Below are 14,328 nucleotides of genomic sequence, written 5' to 3' on the forward strand. Positions count from 1 at the left end.
AATTTTATACTAAGATGTTGAAAGTGTTTGGAATTTAAGAGGAACCTTAACACATTTTAGAGACTTTATTATGTGTATCATGTATGTTACTTGGCTCTGACTCCTGGTCACCCTATGAACAAATGATGTCCACAATATCCTCTCCTTATCAGCCCTATTCAGCTCATGTAGAATTGTGCCTATGGATTCCTTTATGCAGACAAGTTATCTTATATTTGGTTGTTGTTTTTACTGCCTCCTATTTTTCCCAGCAGTACTGTCTTTTCCAAAAAAACATGCCTTCTCATAATGTGTGTGAAGTAGAATAGCCTCAGTTTTGTCATTTTTACCTTCAACAATGTATCAGGCCTTAATTTGCTCTAGGGTCCACTTGTTCATTCTTCTGGTAGTTCAGGGTATCTGTACTGTAAAATTAAATTGTACTGGGAAGTAATTTTTTTGTTTTGTTTTTAGTATTACAAAACCAGAAGCAACCAAACTATGGAATTGATAAAAAGAAACTTTAATATACTCATTACTTTAAAAGTTATATCCTTATAATAATTGAATGATGTTCTGTAGTGTATGGCATATGGTGGTTTCATCTTCTAGACTTTGAAAGATTTCTGTCTTTGTAGTAGAGTTTATACATCCTGGATGGAGTAGACTATGAATTATAAGATTCATACAGTACAGTTCTCACTTGTTAGAACAAACAACTTTTAAAATACCAAATCAACGTTCTACAAATGAATATATATACCCTATTCCTTTGTGCATTACAATAGAAGGAAATAAACTGTCAGGTCTTAATTTTGATGTTTGTTCTGTTTTGGAGCTAAAATTCTAGAAGTATTAATCTGAAATATGTCAACCTCATATACTGAGTCAGTGTTGTTTACTATAAATGTAGTTTATCTTAAAACTTTTGTTGAAGGGTATTTTAATATGTAGTCTTAATCTTTTTTGAAATATGAGATAGGGTATTTTAATTTCCAAGATAAAGCAAAGTAGCATGTAAAAAACCATAGAGTTGTATCAGTTATCCTTATTCAAATAGGTGCAGGGCTCCAGGTAAGAGTTAATCACTCACTATCAGAAAAGAGCTAGTGTTTTTGCAGAAGTTAGGAATTAATTAATTTTGAATGATTTATCTTTCCTATACATTTGTGATTGAGGGTTTCCTCTCCCTGTTCACCCTGCCCCCCATTTTGGGTGAGAGGGCTGAAGGAAAAGCATTGTTAGCAATCTAATTTAGTTCATAACTAGTTCAAGTTAACTATAGTTATGTACAATATAGCAGATTGATAGCTGACAGAAAATAATAATCTGTCATTTAGAGCACAGCAAATTCTTCCATAAAATAACATGAATTTGAAGCAGTGTGATGTGGTGTATGTTTGAAATGCTTAAATTTGAGGACTGAGAATATTTTATAATATAATTTTTCTATGATAAAAATAACTTGTGTGGCCCTGGCCGGTTGGCTCAGTGGTAGAGCGTCGGCCTGGCGTGCAGAAGTCCCGGGTTCGATTCCCGGCCAGGGCACACAGGAGAAGCGCCCATCTGCTTCTCCACCCCTCCCCCTCTCCTTCCTCCCTGTCTCTCTCTTCCCCTCCCACAGCCGAGGCTCCACTGGAGCAAAGATGGCCTGGGCCCTGGGTGTGGCTTCTCGGCCTCTGCCCCAGGCACTAGAGTGGCTCTGGTCGCAACAGAGCGATGCCCCAGAGGGGCAGAGCATTGCCCCCTGGTGGACAGAGTGTCGCCCCCTGGTGGGCGTGCCGGGTGGATCCCAGTCGGGCACATGCGGGAGTCTCTCTGACTGTCTCTCCCCGTTTCCGGCTTCAGAAAAATACAGGGGAAAAAATAAATAAAAAAATTACTTGTGTGTATCTAAGTTAGTTGAGCTGGGCTGCTGTAACATAATACCATAGACTGCATGGCTTATTAAACAATAGAAATTTATTTATTAAAGTTCTGCAGGCTGAAAAGTCCAAGATAAAGTCATTGGCAGATGAACTATATACTTTCTGATTCATAGAACCTCAGCTCGTGGGAGGTGGAGCAAGCTCTCTGGGGTCTCTATTATAAGGGCATTAATTTCATTCAAGAGGACAGAGCCCCAGTCATGCACCAAAGGCCTTAATAGCATCACATTGGGGGATAAAATTTCAATCTGAATTTTGAGGGCCACAAATATTCACTCTGTAGCAGTGATATTACTATAGAAGAAGCTCTGTTGGTTGGTAGGTGGTTTTTTTCTTTAGAGGCTTCATTTAAAAAACTCATTTGTGCCCTGGCCGGTTGGCTCAGCGGTAGAGCGTCGGCCTAGCGTGCGGAGGACCCGGGTTCGATTCCCGGCCAGGGCACACAGGAGAAGCGCCCATTTGCTTCTCCACCCCTCCGCCACGCTTTCCTCTCTGTCTCTCTCTTCCCCTCCCGCAGCCAAGGGTCCATTGGAGCAAAGATGGCCCGGGCGCTGGGGATGGCTCTGTGACCTCTGCCTCAGGCGCTAGAGTGGCTCTGGTCGCAACATGGCGACACCCAGGATGGGCAGAGCATCGCCCCCTGGTGGGCAGAGCGTCGCCCCTGGTGGGCGTGCCAGGTGGATCCCGGTTGGGCACATGCGGGAGTCTGTCTGACTGTCTCTCCCTGTTTCCAGCTTAAGAAAAATGAAAAAAAAAAAAACTCATTTGTTAAAATTAATCTAAATAGCTTTCCTCCAGAAAGTAGGATAAGAAGTGTTATGAATAAATGTGATGTAAAAGGTCTTAACAGTTTTCTTTGTAGTGGGGTTATTTGCAAAGTTGTCTTAGTCTCTTTAATAAACTTTATAGATGACTACTGTAGGTAAAAGTGTTAAATTTGTGTTTGATTATCAACTTTTAAATAATAGAATGCAATATTTTGTTTTTTACAAAGATAGTGTTTTAACCATGGTTGGTCTGAAAGCAAGAAGTGGAGGTGTGGATCCTTATAAGGAATATTCTCTGCATTCATAGTAAATACTCTTGTCAAATTAATCTATATTTTAGGTGTTATCTATTTGAAAAATATGATAACGCAGTATTGGCCAGATCGAGAGACAGCGCCACGGGATATATCCCCTTATACTATTCCAGAAGAAGATAGACATTGTATTCGAGAAAATATTGTAGAGGCCATTATCCACTCTCCTGAGCTCATCAGGTATATGCATATATTTTTTTAAACTTATCCATTTTTGCAGACATATAATTTGTGGGGGTTTAGGGAGGGTACAGAGGAAGGGTACTTTTCAGAACATACAAACCTATCATTTTTGCAGCAAAAAACTTAGAAAGTACTGTTATAAGAGAATTTTTTGTTTGTTTTACATTGGTACTGCAATCAAGTTTACATTTGTAAAACCAAAAACTTTTTAAAAAATTTACTGATTTTAAGATGAGAAAAACACCTATTTCTTGTTACACTTATTCATTCATTGGTTGATTCTTGTATGTGCCCTACTAAGGATTGAACCTGCAACCATTGCATATCAGGATGATGCTCTAACCAACTGAGCTACCTTGCCTGGTCCAAAACAAAAACTTAAACTTCATGTAAAACTTGTGAAACACACTGATCAGATGAAAGAAAACTATAGAATGTTGTCATATAATTTATATTTTAGTCTTTAATCTTTGAAATAGTAGGAACAGATAGTTTTTGCTCAGTGACTTATTTTTGTCAAGACAGCCATTTTCTTTGAGTCAGCAAAATTTTATGTAGGTATCATTCCTTCTTCCTTACTGTTTACTTTTGACTTTCAGGGTACAGCTTACTACATGCATTCATCATATCATCAAACATGATTACCCAGGCCGCTGGACTGCTATTGTGGACAAAATTGGCTTTTATCTTCAGTCTGATAACAGTGCTTGTTGGCTAGGAATTCTTCTTTGCCTTTATCAGCTTGTGAAAAATTATGAGTAAGTGTCTCTTTCAATTCCTGTAGAGTTTTGAGAAGTGGGAAAAGTTTGGAAAATTTAAGCAAATTTGTTTGAACATCTAAAATTACATTTGGTATATATGTTAAAATTAGTGAATTATGTTGATTTTAATTTAGTGTTTTCTTTTTGAAATAGCATTCTTATTTTAATTCTACAGTCTCTCCTGTTGATTCAATTAATAAATTACTTTGGGTTTTTTTCTTAATTATATGTTTCTCTATTCAGAAACTGAGGTAAACTTTTTTTAAATATGAAGGGAATCAAAGTACACTGAGCATTAGAGCTCTTTATTCTGGCTTTCTGTGAATTTTTATCTTAAATGAGGTCTTGATAACTTACAAGAACCTAAAACTCTAATTCTTTAAGACGAATATGTTGGAATTTTATATGACCATTTTTAATCATTGTGTTTTAGGAATTCATAGTCACCTGTTTCAGTGTCTGCATATTTAAGCAAATTATAATTCATATTAGTGACAGTAAAAGATTATTTTAGAACAAGTAGTCATTGTAGATCTGGGTTTAGGGATTGGGGGGGAATCTAACCTTTGAAGTTGAGGTATATAGCACTAAAAGTAGTCAAGTGTCAGAGGGCTTTTCTCCTGTGTGTGTGGTGAAAATAATAAAATTGGTAGGCACATGAAAGTTCTGACATTAGAACATTATGAGACAGGATTGAGGAACACTTACACTGTGATAGTGGCTTTATTTCCAGTCCTAACAGCTACACAGATGCCATTGTGAGTTCTCCAATTCTGGGGCTTATAGTTAGCTTCCAATACCCATTCTGGATCCAAACTCAAAGTACCTGATGAACTGGTGCTTTTGGTCTGAGCAGGAAAGAAATATACCATTTACAGCATTGGTACTGGTGTTTTCTTATGTTCCCACCAGCTACCCATCTTCCTGCTAAAGAATGCTCCATCTGTTGCTGCAACCTCTGTCAGAGTGTCAGTTGTAGTTGGTAAGTGAGTGACTAAAATGAGAGAAGAACAGGCCTGACCTGTGGTGGCGCAGTGGATAAAGCGTCGACCTGGAATGCTGAGGTCGCCGGTTCGAAATCCTGGGCTTGCCTGGTCAAGGCACATATGGGAGTTGATGCTTCCTGCTCCTCCCCCTGTTCTCTCTCTCTATCTCTCTCTCTCTAATAAAAATGAATAAATAAAATCTAAAAAAGTAAAATGAGAGAATAACAGTAATAAGCTGTCATTGTCTTTGAGGAGGTTCAAGACTCTCCTATAATCTTAGCAGGAGAGAGTTTGATTGAGATTCTTCAAATGGAAGATACAGGAGGCTGCCACAATATTGGGATTCCAGTTCATTTTGAGACAGTGTTTGATTGTGGAACACAAGGTGTTTGTTCACAAGGGATCTGTGTGGACTGAAGCAGTTCTAAGAAAATTCATGAAGAAATTGGAAATTATGATGGCCTTCAGGAACCTAGATCCTTAGGAAATAAAGTCATTTGAAGGAGCATTTGATGGTTTTGTTTTGGGTTTTTTTTGTGTGACAGAGAGAGGGACAGACAGACAGGAAGGGAGAAAGATGAGAAGCATAAATTCTTCACTGCGGCACCTTAGTTGTTCATTGATTGCTTTCTTATATGTGCCTTAACTGGGGGGGGGGGGCTACAGCAGGCCGAGTGACCCCTTGCTCAAGCCAGGGACCTTGAGCTCAAGCTGGTGAGCCTTGCTCAAACCAGATGAGCCCGCGCTCAAGCTGGCAACCTTGGGGTTTTGAACCTGGGTCCTCTGTATCCCACTCCGATGCTCTATCCACTCTGCCAACACCCGGTCAGGCAGAAGGAGCATTTGAAAAGGAAGGCATGTCACACCATGTGGAGTAGTGTGAACAAAAGAAAAGAAATGTACAGGGTGGAAATGAAACTCTTGTCTTTAGTGGGTAGTGAGAATACTACTGTGGTATATATAATTTCTGTTGAGAGTTTGGGAGTAATTTTAGACTTGTAAATTGGGACTATGTTAAAGAGGGTTTTGAATGTCATGGGAAATTTGGATGTGATCTTTTAGATACTGATGAACCATTGAAGGTTGATTTTTTTTTTTAGCAAAGGACAGACAGGGACAGGCAAACAGGAAGGGAGAGAGATGAGAAGCATCAACTCATAGTTGCAGCACTTTAGTTGTTCATTGACTTTCTTATGTGTACCTTGACTGGGGGGGCTCCAGCCCAGCCAGTGACCCCTTGCTCAAGCCTACTGTGACCTTGAGTTCAAACCAGCAACCTTGGGTTTCAAGCCAATGACCCTTGGGCTCAAACCAGCGACCATGGGCCATGTCTATGATCTGATACTCTATACACAGCACCACCACCTGGTCAGGCTGAAGTGGTATTTTTCTTTGTTTGCTTGCTTGCTTTTAACAGAAAAGTTATGAGCTAGATTGGATTAACACACCAGATTAATACACCATAGTCTTGTAGTAGGCTTTTATTAGTGCCACATTTTCACATGTTCATGCACTTTCAGGTCTTAAGGAATAGTAATTTGTCTCCTACCATAAATTACTTTTATACCCATTAGCTTAGATTAGCATGTAGTGTACCATCCAACTTCTAGTCCTCTACTCAGTGTAGAGGGGGAGGTAGAAGAGAAGAAATCTCTAACATGGAATAGATATTCAAACCCTCTTAATGTGGGTAATCACTTGGGTTGAACAAATGGAAAGAGGTGTATAATACAGTTCTCATCTTTATTGTTAAAAGGAAATATTGTCAATAATTATTATAGCTTATACAATTAGATTGGACTGTGCAAAGTTTTTCCTTTATAAATTATTATTGATTCAAAGAAATGTACAGATAGCCTTTTAAAATGTATGCTAGGTATACTTTCTCAGCACATTAAAATATTTAAAAATAATGTTTTATTGTTTAACAATCTCAGTCATTATTAATGTAACTTTTGTTTTGGTGTTTGTTTTGTAACAATTTCTTGGAAATTGACTTTGGTTCTCATTTTACCCAATAGCAAAAAAGAATCCAGTCTTTTAAAAGTGTCTACCTATATACCTTTTAAAAAATGTGCTCAAATATGCAATTCTTTTTTTTTTTTTTTTTTTTACAGGGACAGAGAAAGAGTCAGAGATAGGGACGGACAGACAGACAGAAACAGAGAGAGATGAGAAACATCAATCATCAGTTTTTCGTTGCAACACCTTTGTTCATTGATTGCTTTCTCATATGTGCCTTGACCGCAGGCCTTCTGCAGACCGAATAACCCCTTGCTTGAGCCAGTGACCTTGGGTCCAAGCTGGTGAGCTTTTTGCTCAAGCCATATGAGCCTGCACTCAAGCTGGCAACCTCAGGGTCTTGAACCTGGGTCCTCTGCATCCCAGTCCGACGCTTTATTCACTGCATCACCGCCTGGTCAGGCTCAAATATGCAATTTTTATTTATTTTTTTTTACAGAGAGAGGGATAGATAGGGACAGACAGACAAGAAGGGAAAGAGATGAGAAGCATCAATCATTAGTTTTTCAAGGTGACACCTTAGTTGTTCATTGATTGTTTTCTCATATGTGCCTTGACCGTGGGGCTACAGCAGACCAAGTAACCCCTTGCTTGAGCCAGTGACCTTGGCTCCAAGCTGGTAAACTTTTTTTTGCTCAAGCTAGTGACCTCAGGGTCTCGAACCTGGGTCTGGGTCCTCCACATCCCAGTCCGATGCTCTTATCAACTGCGCCACTGCCTGGTCAGGCAAATATGCAATTCTTAAATACATTTTTCCTCCTCAAAAAATCTACCAGTAGATAAAACTGGATTTAAGTAAAAGAAAACAATTTAAAGTGTTTTAGATGAATTAAACTAAAACGAAAGCTGTGCCTTTTAGAGTAATGACTTCTTAATACTAGTTTGTATTTTGCAAAGCTGTTAATGCCTATTGACTCTTTAATAGTGGAAGCTGAGTTTTTTTCTCATAGTTCTAAACTATAAATTTGATTATTTTCTTTTTTGAGTATAACAACAGACCTTCAACAATACAGTTAAAATGCCTAGGAATCTATATGTAAAATGTCTCTCAATTTGGTCAGCAGTTCTTTACCCATAGTCTTGGAGCAAAATGTTATTTAGAATTTAGGAATTTTTTTAATTTTAGGAAGGTAATAAGGGTCACATAATACATATAATGTAATGTTCCTATTGAAGCCTGTACCACTACTTAATAGTAAAACATTAATATTATTATATTGGCTATGAAATATATGTGTGAACATTCACTCCACATGGAATAAATGAAAATCATAAAAATAGGCTGTTGAGGTTGGGTTTTGTTGTCAGATGGATTATTTAAAAATCTTCTGGTTTATTACAAATACTTTTAGAAATAGAATTATTTTCTTCTCCCTTATAGATACCATTCTGCCTTAATATTCTTGGTATGTAAATTACTTAAGGATGATAAAATAAAATTGATTTTATATCTGTCAGTTGCTGATGTTTAAAAGCCAAATCATTGCAGCTCCTCAGTCATACAGTATTCAGAGTTAGAAATAGCATAATGAAGTGATTAAGAGTGCAGACCTTGGATCTTGACTGCTGAAGTTTATACCTAGATGTGTATACTGAAAAAGGTATCTGATTTGTCTGTGCCTCTGTTTCTTGCACTATAGAAGAGAGGGTACTAATGGGACTTTGAAGATTATGACCTCATGATAAATGCTGAGTATATTTTAGATGTTCTATTATTACTTGAGATTTTTCTAAAGTTGCTTTTGATTGCTTAGTAGGTTTATCTTCCACTTGCTTATATTTGTGTGAAAAAACAAATATATGTCATCTATAAATAAAATTGTGAAATAAAAATAAATTCTTACAGAATTAGTTTGTATTCCTACCCAAAGGTACAAGAAACCAGAGGAACGGAGCCCATTGGTAGCAGCAATGCAGCATTTCCTGCCAGTGCTAAAGGATCGTTTTATTCAGCTTCTTTCTGATCAATCTGATCAATCTGTTCTCATTCAGAAACAAATTTTCAAGATCTTCTATGCCCTTGTTCAGGTAATTTTGTAAAGTAGTTACCAAGTATAAAAAGTCAGTGTGTCAAGATTTAGTGGATGATTTGCTAGTCAAATATAAGTATCCAAATTTATAAGGATGTTAAAAGTCTAATGGAGCATACTTACCCAAATATACAAATCTAATAAAACTTAAATTCTAAATGGTCAATTTTAAGTTCTCTTAAACCATCCAACACTATTTACAAAATTTGTGAATTTTTCTTATACCTTTCACTTTAAGAATTCACAAGCTGAAAATCAAATTACTTGATTACAGTTTATAGCTAACAGGTACTCTGATATGCCAAAAATACAAAGATTATCCCAATAACTACAAAACCTATTCCTAAACTTATGTTACACAAAAATACTAATACTTTAGGCTTGACTGGCACACAACAATGGGTTTCATCATTTTTGTATATTGTTCTGTGTCTTTATGGGATAAAAGTTGTTAATCCACTAAGTAAATGGTGTATCTGTATTCTCTGTGGAATATAATTACTTAAGAGTTTTTGATCAGGATTAAAATTCTGGTTCCTTTTGTCCATATAAGTATAGAAAGATTCATCTCCTATACCAGAACCTTTGGTTCAATTTATGACATTACTTTTTAAATCTCATTTAAATAGATTGGTGACTTTACCTCCACTGAAATTATAACTAACTTACTTCATTTGGTTGGATTTTGCATGTTTTTGCTAGATCTTTAAAGACAGTCTAGTATCTCCAAGTCTTAACCTAAACATTGGCTCCTTCTTATATAGTTCTTTTTAAAATAATTTGGATAGACAGTATGTGTACTGTTTCTGTTTCTTCCCCCTGACTGGTAGGACACCCATCTTTTAGATTAAAAATGTTTCTTTTGTAAATTATTTTAGGGCATAGGATAACATACTTGTCTCTGCAACAATTTTTGAGACTAGCATACCCTGATATAAAAATACAGCCCCTTCACACTTGTAAAAATAGATGCCCTAAAATCCTAAATAAGACTTTGATTTTTTTGAATCTATTAAGAGGATTTATTCCAGGAATGCAAGAATGTTTTAATAGTGAGAAATCAGTTTTTGTGATTAACTCTTATATGAAAAGAGAGACGTGTAACTATCTTTGAGGATGTCATTCTGCTTTTTTTAAAAAGAAAATCTTAAGAATCCTGGAATTGAAATTTCCTTAACTTGATCTTTAAAAAGTTCACTAGAAATCCATGACAAATATCATACCTTATGGTGAAAATAAGATATATTCCCAGTAATTTGGAAATAAGACAAGTGCTCACTGTCATTGCTACAATTCTCCAGTGTAGACAACTGACTAAAATTTGCTTGTAAAAATAGGAAATGTGGATTGAATTAAATACTTTTTTTTTTTTAAGTTTTGGAAGAATAAGAAGTGGAATATTCTTTTGCAAGGATTTTTTAAATTAATTCTTGGTTTTAATTTAGTATACATTACCACTGGAGCTGATAAACCAACAGAACCTGACAGAATGGATAGAAATTTTAAAGACTGTTGTGAACAGGGATGTACCTAATGTAAGTTTCTTTGTTCTCTTATATTACTAGCCATAAATATTTAGTTATCTTTTGAGAATTTCGACTATTTCCTGGAACATTCTTTATAAACTAACATAATTCATGATGTAAATCTAGATAGACACCATTCACTGTTCATTTATGTGCATATACTAAGTAAAAATTTATGAAGGGCTATTGCATATATTATTAAATGCTTCTGTACCTCTTTGTTAATTTCATGCTAATTCTTCTATTTTTGTCTTCTTAGTTTTTATTTTTGGGAGATTTTTTCCCCCTCATATTTATTAATTTACTTCATAGGTTTGGATGTGAGTAATAGTAATAAGCATTCCAAATATTTCACAGCACTTTAAACTTCAGAGCCTTAGTCTCCTATTACATATCTTCATAAACAGCCTAGAGATGATGCTTACTAAGAATAGTTACTTTTTATTGAGTATTTACTTCCTCTGCCCAACACTGTGGTAAATGGTTTACAAATATTATTACATTTAACTTTTATATCAGCTATAGAAGTTATATTATCACTATTTGAAACAGATGAAGACACTAAGACCAAAGAAAGTAAGGTGGCAAACATCACATAGTTAATATGTGATGGAGCTATAATTTGAATACAGCCAATGGTGCCTGGCTCCATAGCTGGTTTTGTTAGTATCTGTGCTTTACTGACTGTCAGCCTGTGAGAAATGTCATTGTACGTTTACTTACAGATGAGCAAGCTGATTAGAGAGGTTATAACTTGCCAATAATCACAAGGCACATAAATGTCAGATACAGGAGGTGAATTTTGATCATTTGATTTAGAATCTATGTCCTAGTTGGGTATTTTGTTTTTGTTCTTCATTTTTACTTTGTCTTATTTTCATATCCTAGTGAATCACTTCACATTCTTTTGGATTAGTTTTGGTATGGATTATAAATAAATTATAAAAAGTCTTACTGGAGATGCAAAGAAAAATAAGATGTTGTGTCTATTTCAAGGAACTGATAATTGGTTGGGTGTATCAGAAAGACGTACAGAATGAGAGGTGCTCCCAACATATAGTAACTGGGGGAGGAAATCCTAAATGAATAGTTCAGGCTATGAGTGATTTAAAGAAGAAAAAATAGTGTGAACTATGATTTAATATGGAGAGGGTTTTTGGGGGGAGTGGGTTGTTGTTAGGTTTTAATTAAGAGTTTATAACATGTATCACTTCATATAGTTACACATTTTTTATTCTCATATGACTTTTAAGATCTACTCTCTTAGCAACTTTTAAATATATAATACAATATTGTTAACTCTAAGAATCTTGCTATACATTAAATTCCCAGAACTTGTAACTGGAAATTTGTGCCTTTTGACCACCTTCCTAATGATTACTGTGATAATATCAAATCACTGTGTTGTATACCTTAAACTAATACATTGTTATATATAAATTTTATCTTTCTTTATATATTTATTTATTGACATTAGTGAGAGAGAGGGGCAGGAACATCAATTTGTTCCTGTATGTGTCTTGACCGGGGATTGAACCGTCAGCCTCTGCTTTGGGATGATATTCTAACCAACTGAGCTATCCAGCCAGGGCTATAAATTATATCTTTAAAAGAAGTCTGTAGTGCCTGACCAGGCAGTGGCACCGTGGATAGAGCATTGGACTGGGACGCGGAGGACCCAGGTTTGAAACGCTGGGATCACTGGCTTGAGCACGGGGTCTCTGGCTTGAGCATGGGATTGTAAAGATGACCCCATGATCACTGGCTTGAGCAGGGGGTCACTTGCTCTGCTGGAGACCCCTCTTCCCCCATCAAGGCACATATGAGAAAGCAATCAATGAACAACTAAGGTGCTGCAACAAAGAATTGATGCTTCTCATCTCTCGCTTCCTGCCTGTCTGTTCCTCTCTAACTCTCTCTCTGTCTCTGTTAAAAAGTCTGTAGTTAGACTTTTAACCTAATAATTTGTCAGACATCAATGAATGGGAAGAACTTTTAAGTTGATCAAACCTTGTAGTTCTGTTATTTGATTTTTTTTTTTTAATTTTTTTTTTTTTTTTTTCTTCTGAAGCTGGAAACAGGGAGAGACAGTCAGACAGACTCCCGCATGCACCCGACCGGGATCCACCCGGCACGCCCACCAGGGGCGACGCTCTGCCCACCAGGGGGCGATGCTCTGCCCCTCCGGTATCCCCGAATATATCTCCCTCCCTCCCTCGTTCTCTTTGATATCCTCTTTGCCCCTCCCCCCAACACCTTCCCCTCTTTCCTCCATAATTTACTATCTTGCCTCCATCTCTGTGTTATGTTTACATACCTTCACTAACGTTATATGAATTATATCTCTATTTTTTATTTATTTTTATTTTTTTGTATTTTTCCGAAGCTGGAAACGGGGAGAGACAGTCAGACTCCCGCATGTGCCCGACCGGGATCCACCTGGCATGCCCACCAGGGGGCGATGCTCTGCCCCTCAGGGGCGTCGCTCTGTTGCGACCAGAGCCACTCTAGCACCTGGGGCAGAGGCCAAGGAGCCACCCCAGCACCCGGGCCATCTTTGCTCCAACGGAGCCTTGGCTGCAGGAGGGGAAGAGAGAGACAGAGAGGAAGGAGGGGGTGGGGGGTGGAGAAGCAAATGGGCGCTTCTCCTGTGTGCCCTGGCCGGGAATCGAACCCGGGTCCCCCGCACACCAGGCCGACGCTCTACCGCTGAGCCAACCGGCCAGGGCCATGTTATTTGATTTTTCAAAATAATTTTATATAGAGATATAATTCAGCCCTGGCCGGTTAGCTCAGTGGTAAAGCATCGGCCTGGCGTGCAGAAGTCCCGGGTTTGATTCCTGGCTAGGACACACAGGAGAAGCGCCCATCTGCTTCTCCACCCCTCCCCCTCTCCTTCCTCTCTGTCTCTCTCTTCCCCTCCCGCAGCGAGGCTCCATTGGAGCAAAAGATGGCCCGGGCGCTGGGGATGGCTCCTTGGCCTCTGCCCCAGGTGCTAGAGTGGCTCTGGTCGCAACAGAGCGACGCCCCTGAGGGGCAGAGCATCGCCCCCTGGTGGGCATGCCAGGTGGATCCCAGTCGGGCACATGCGGGAGTCTGACTGTCTCTCCCCGTTTCCAGCTTCGGAAAAATACAAAAAAATAAAAATAAATAAAAAATAGAGATATAATTCATATAACGTTAGTGAAGGTATGTAAACATAACACAGAGATGGAGGCAAGATAGTAAATTATGGAGGAAAGAGGGGAAGGTGTTGGGGGGAGGGGCAAAGAGGATATCAAAGAGAACGAGGGAGGGAGGGAGATATATTCGGGGATACACTTGTAACTGTGTAAACACAACAAATTGAAATCAATTAAAAAAGATATGCCTGACAAGGCAGTGGCACAGTGGATAGAGCATCGGACTGGGATGTGGAGGACCCAGCTTCAAGACCCCAAGGTCACCAGCTTGAGCTCGGACTCATCTGGTTTGAGCAAGGCTCACTGGCTTGAGCCCAAGGTCACTGGCTCAAGCAAGGGTTCACTCGGTCTGCTGTAACCCCTTGGTCAAGGCACATATGAGAAATCAATCAATGAACAACTAAGGAGCCACAACGAAGAATTGATGTTTCTCATCTCTCTCTCTCCCTTCCTGTCTGTCTGTCCCTATCTGTTGCTCTCTCTGACTCTCTCTGTCTCTGCAACAAAAAATAAATAAAGTTTTAAAAAGAGAGATATAATTTACATAAAATAAAACTGATTCTAAGTGTCCACCCAATTTATTGATTTTTAGTTCATACAGAACTATTTAACTATTTAATCTTATTTAATCACAGTTTTAAAAATACCCT

The 14,328-nt window shown here is 38.0% G+C and overlaps 1 protein-coding gene across 1 annotated transcript in view; it reads left to right on the forward strand.

The window, feature by feature from the left end:
• Positions 1-14,328, forward strand: part of IPO7 (importin 7) — a 78,321-nt gene that overhangs the window by 20,389 nt on the left and 43,604 nt on the right. Inside the window, exons 3-6 of the mRNA XM_066250924.1 lie at positions 3,015-3,168; positions 3,771-3,929; positions 8,812-8,968; positions 10,416-10,505. Coding sequence (XP_066107021.1) covers positions 3,015-3,168; positions 3,771-3,929; positions 8,812-8,968; positions 10,416-10,505 — 560 coding nt within the window. The remainder of the gene's footprint in view (positions 1-3,014; positions 3,169-3,770; positions 3,930-8,811; positions 8,969-10,415; positions 10,506-14,328) is intronic.

The sequence above is a fragment of the Saccopteryx bilineata genome, chromosome 1 (genome assembly GCF_036850765.1).
Source record: "Saccopteryx bilineata isolate mSacBil1 chromosome 1, mSacBil1_pri_phased_curated, whole genome shotgun sequence".
NCBI lineage: Eukaryota > Metazoa > Chordata > Mammalia > Chiroptera > Emballonuridae > Saccopteryx > Saccopteryx bilineata.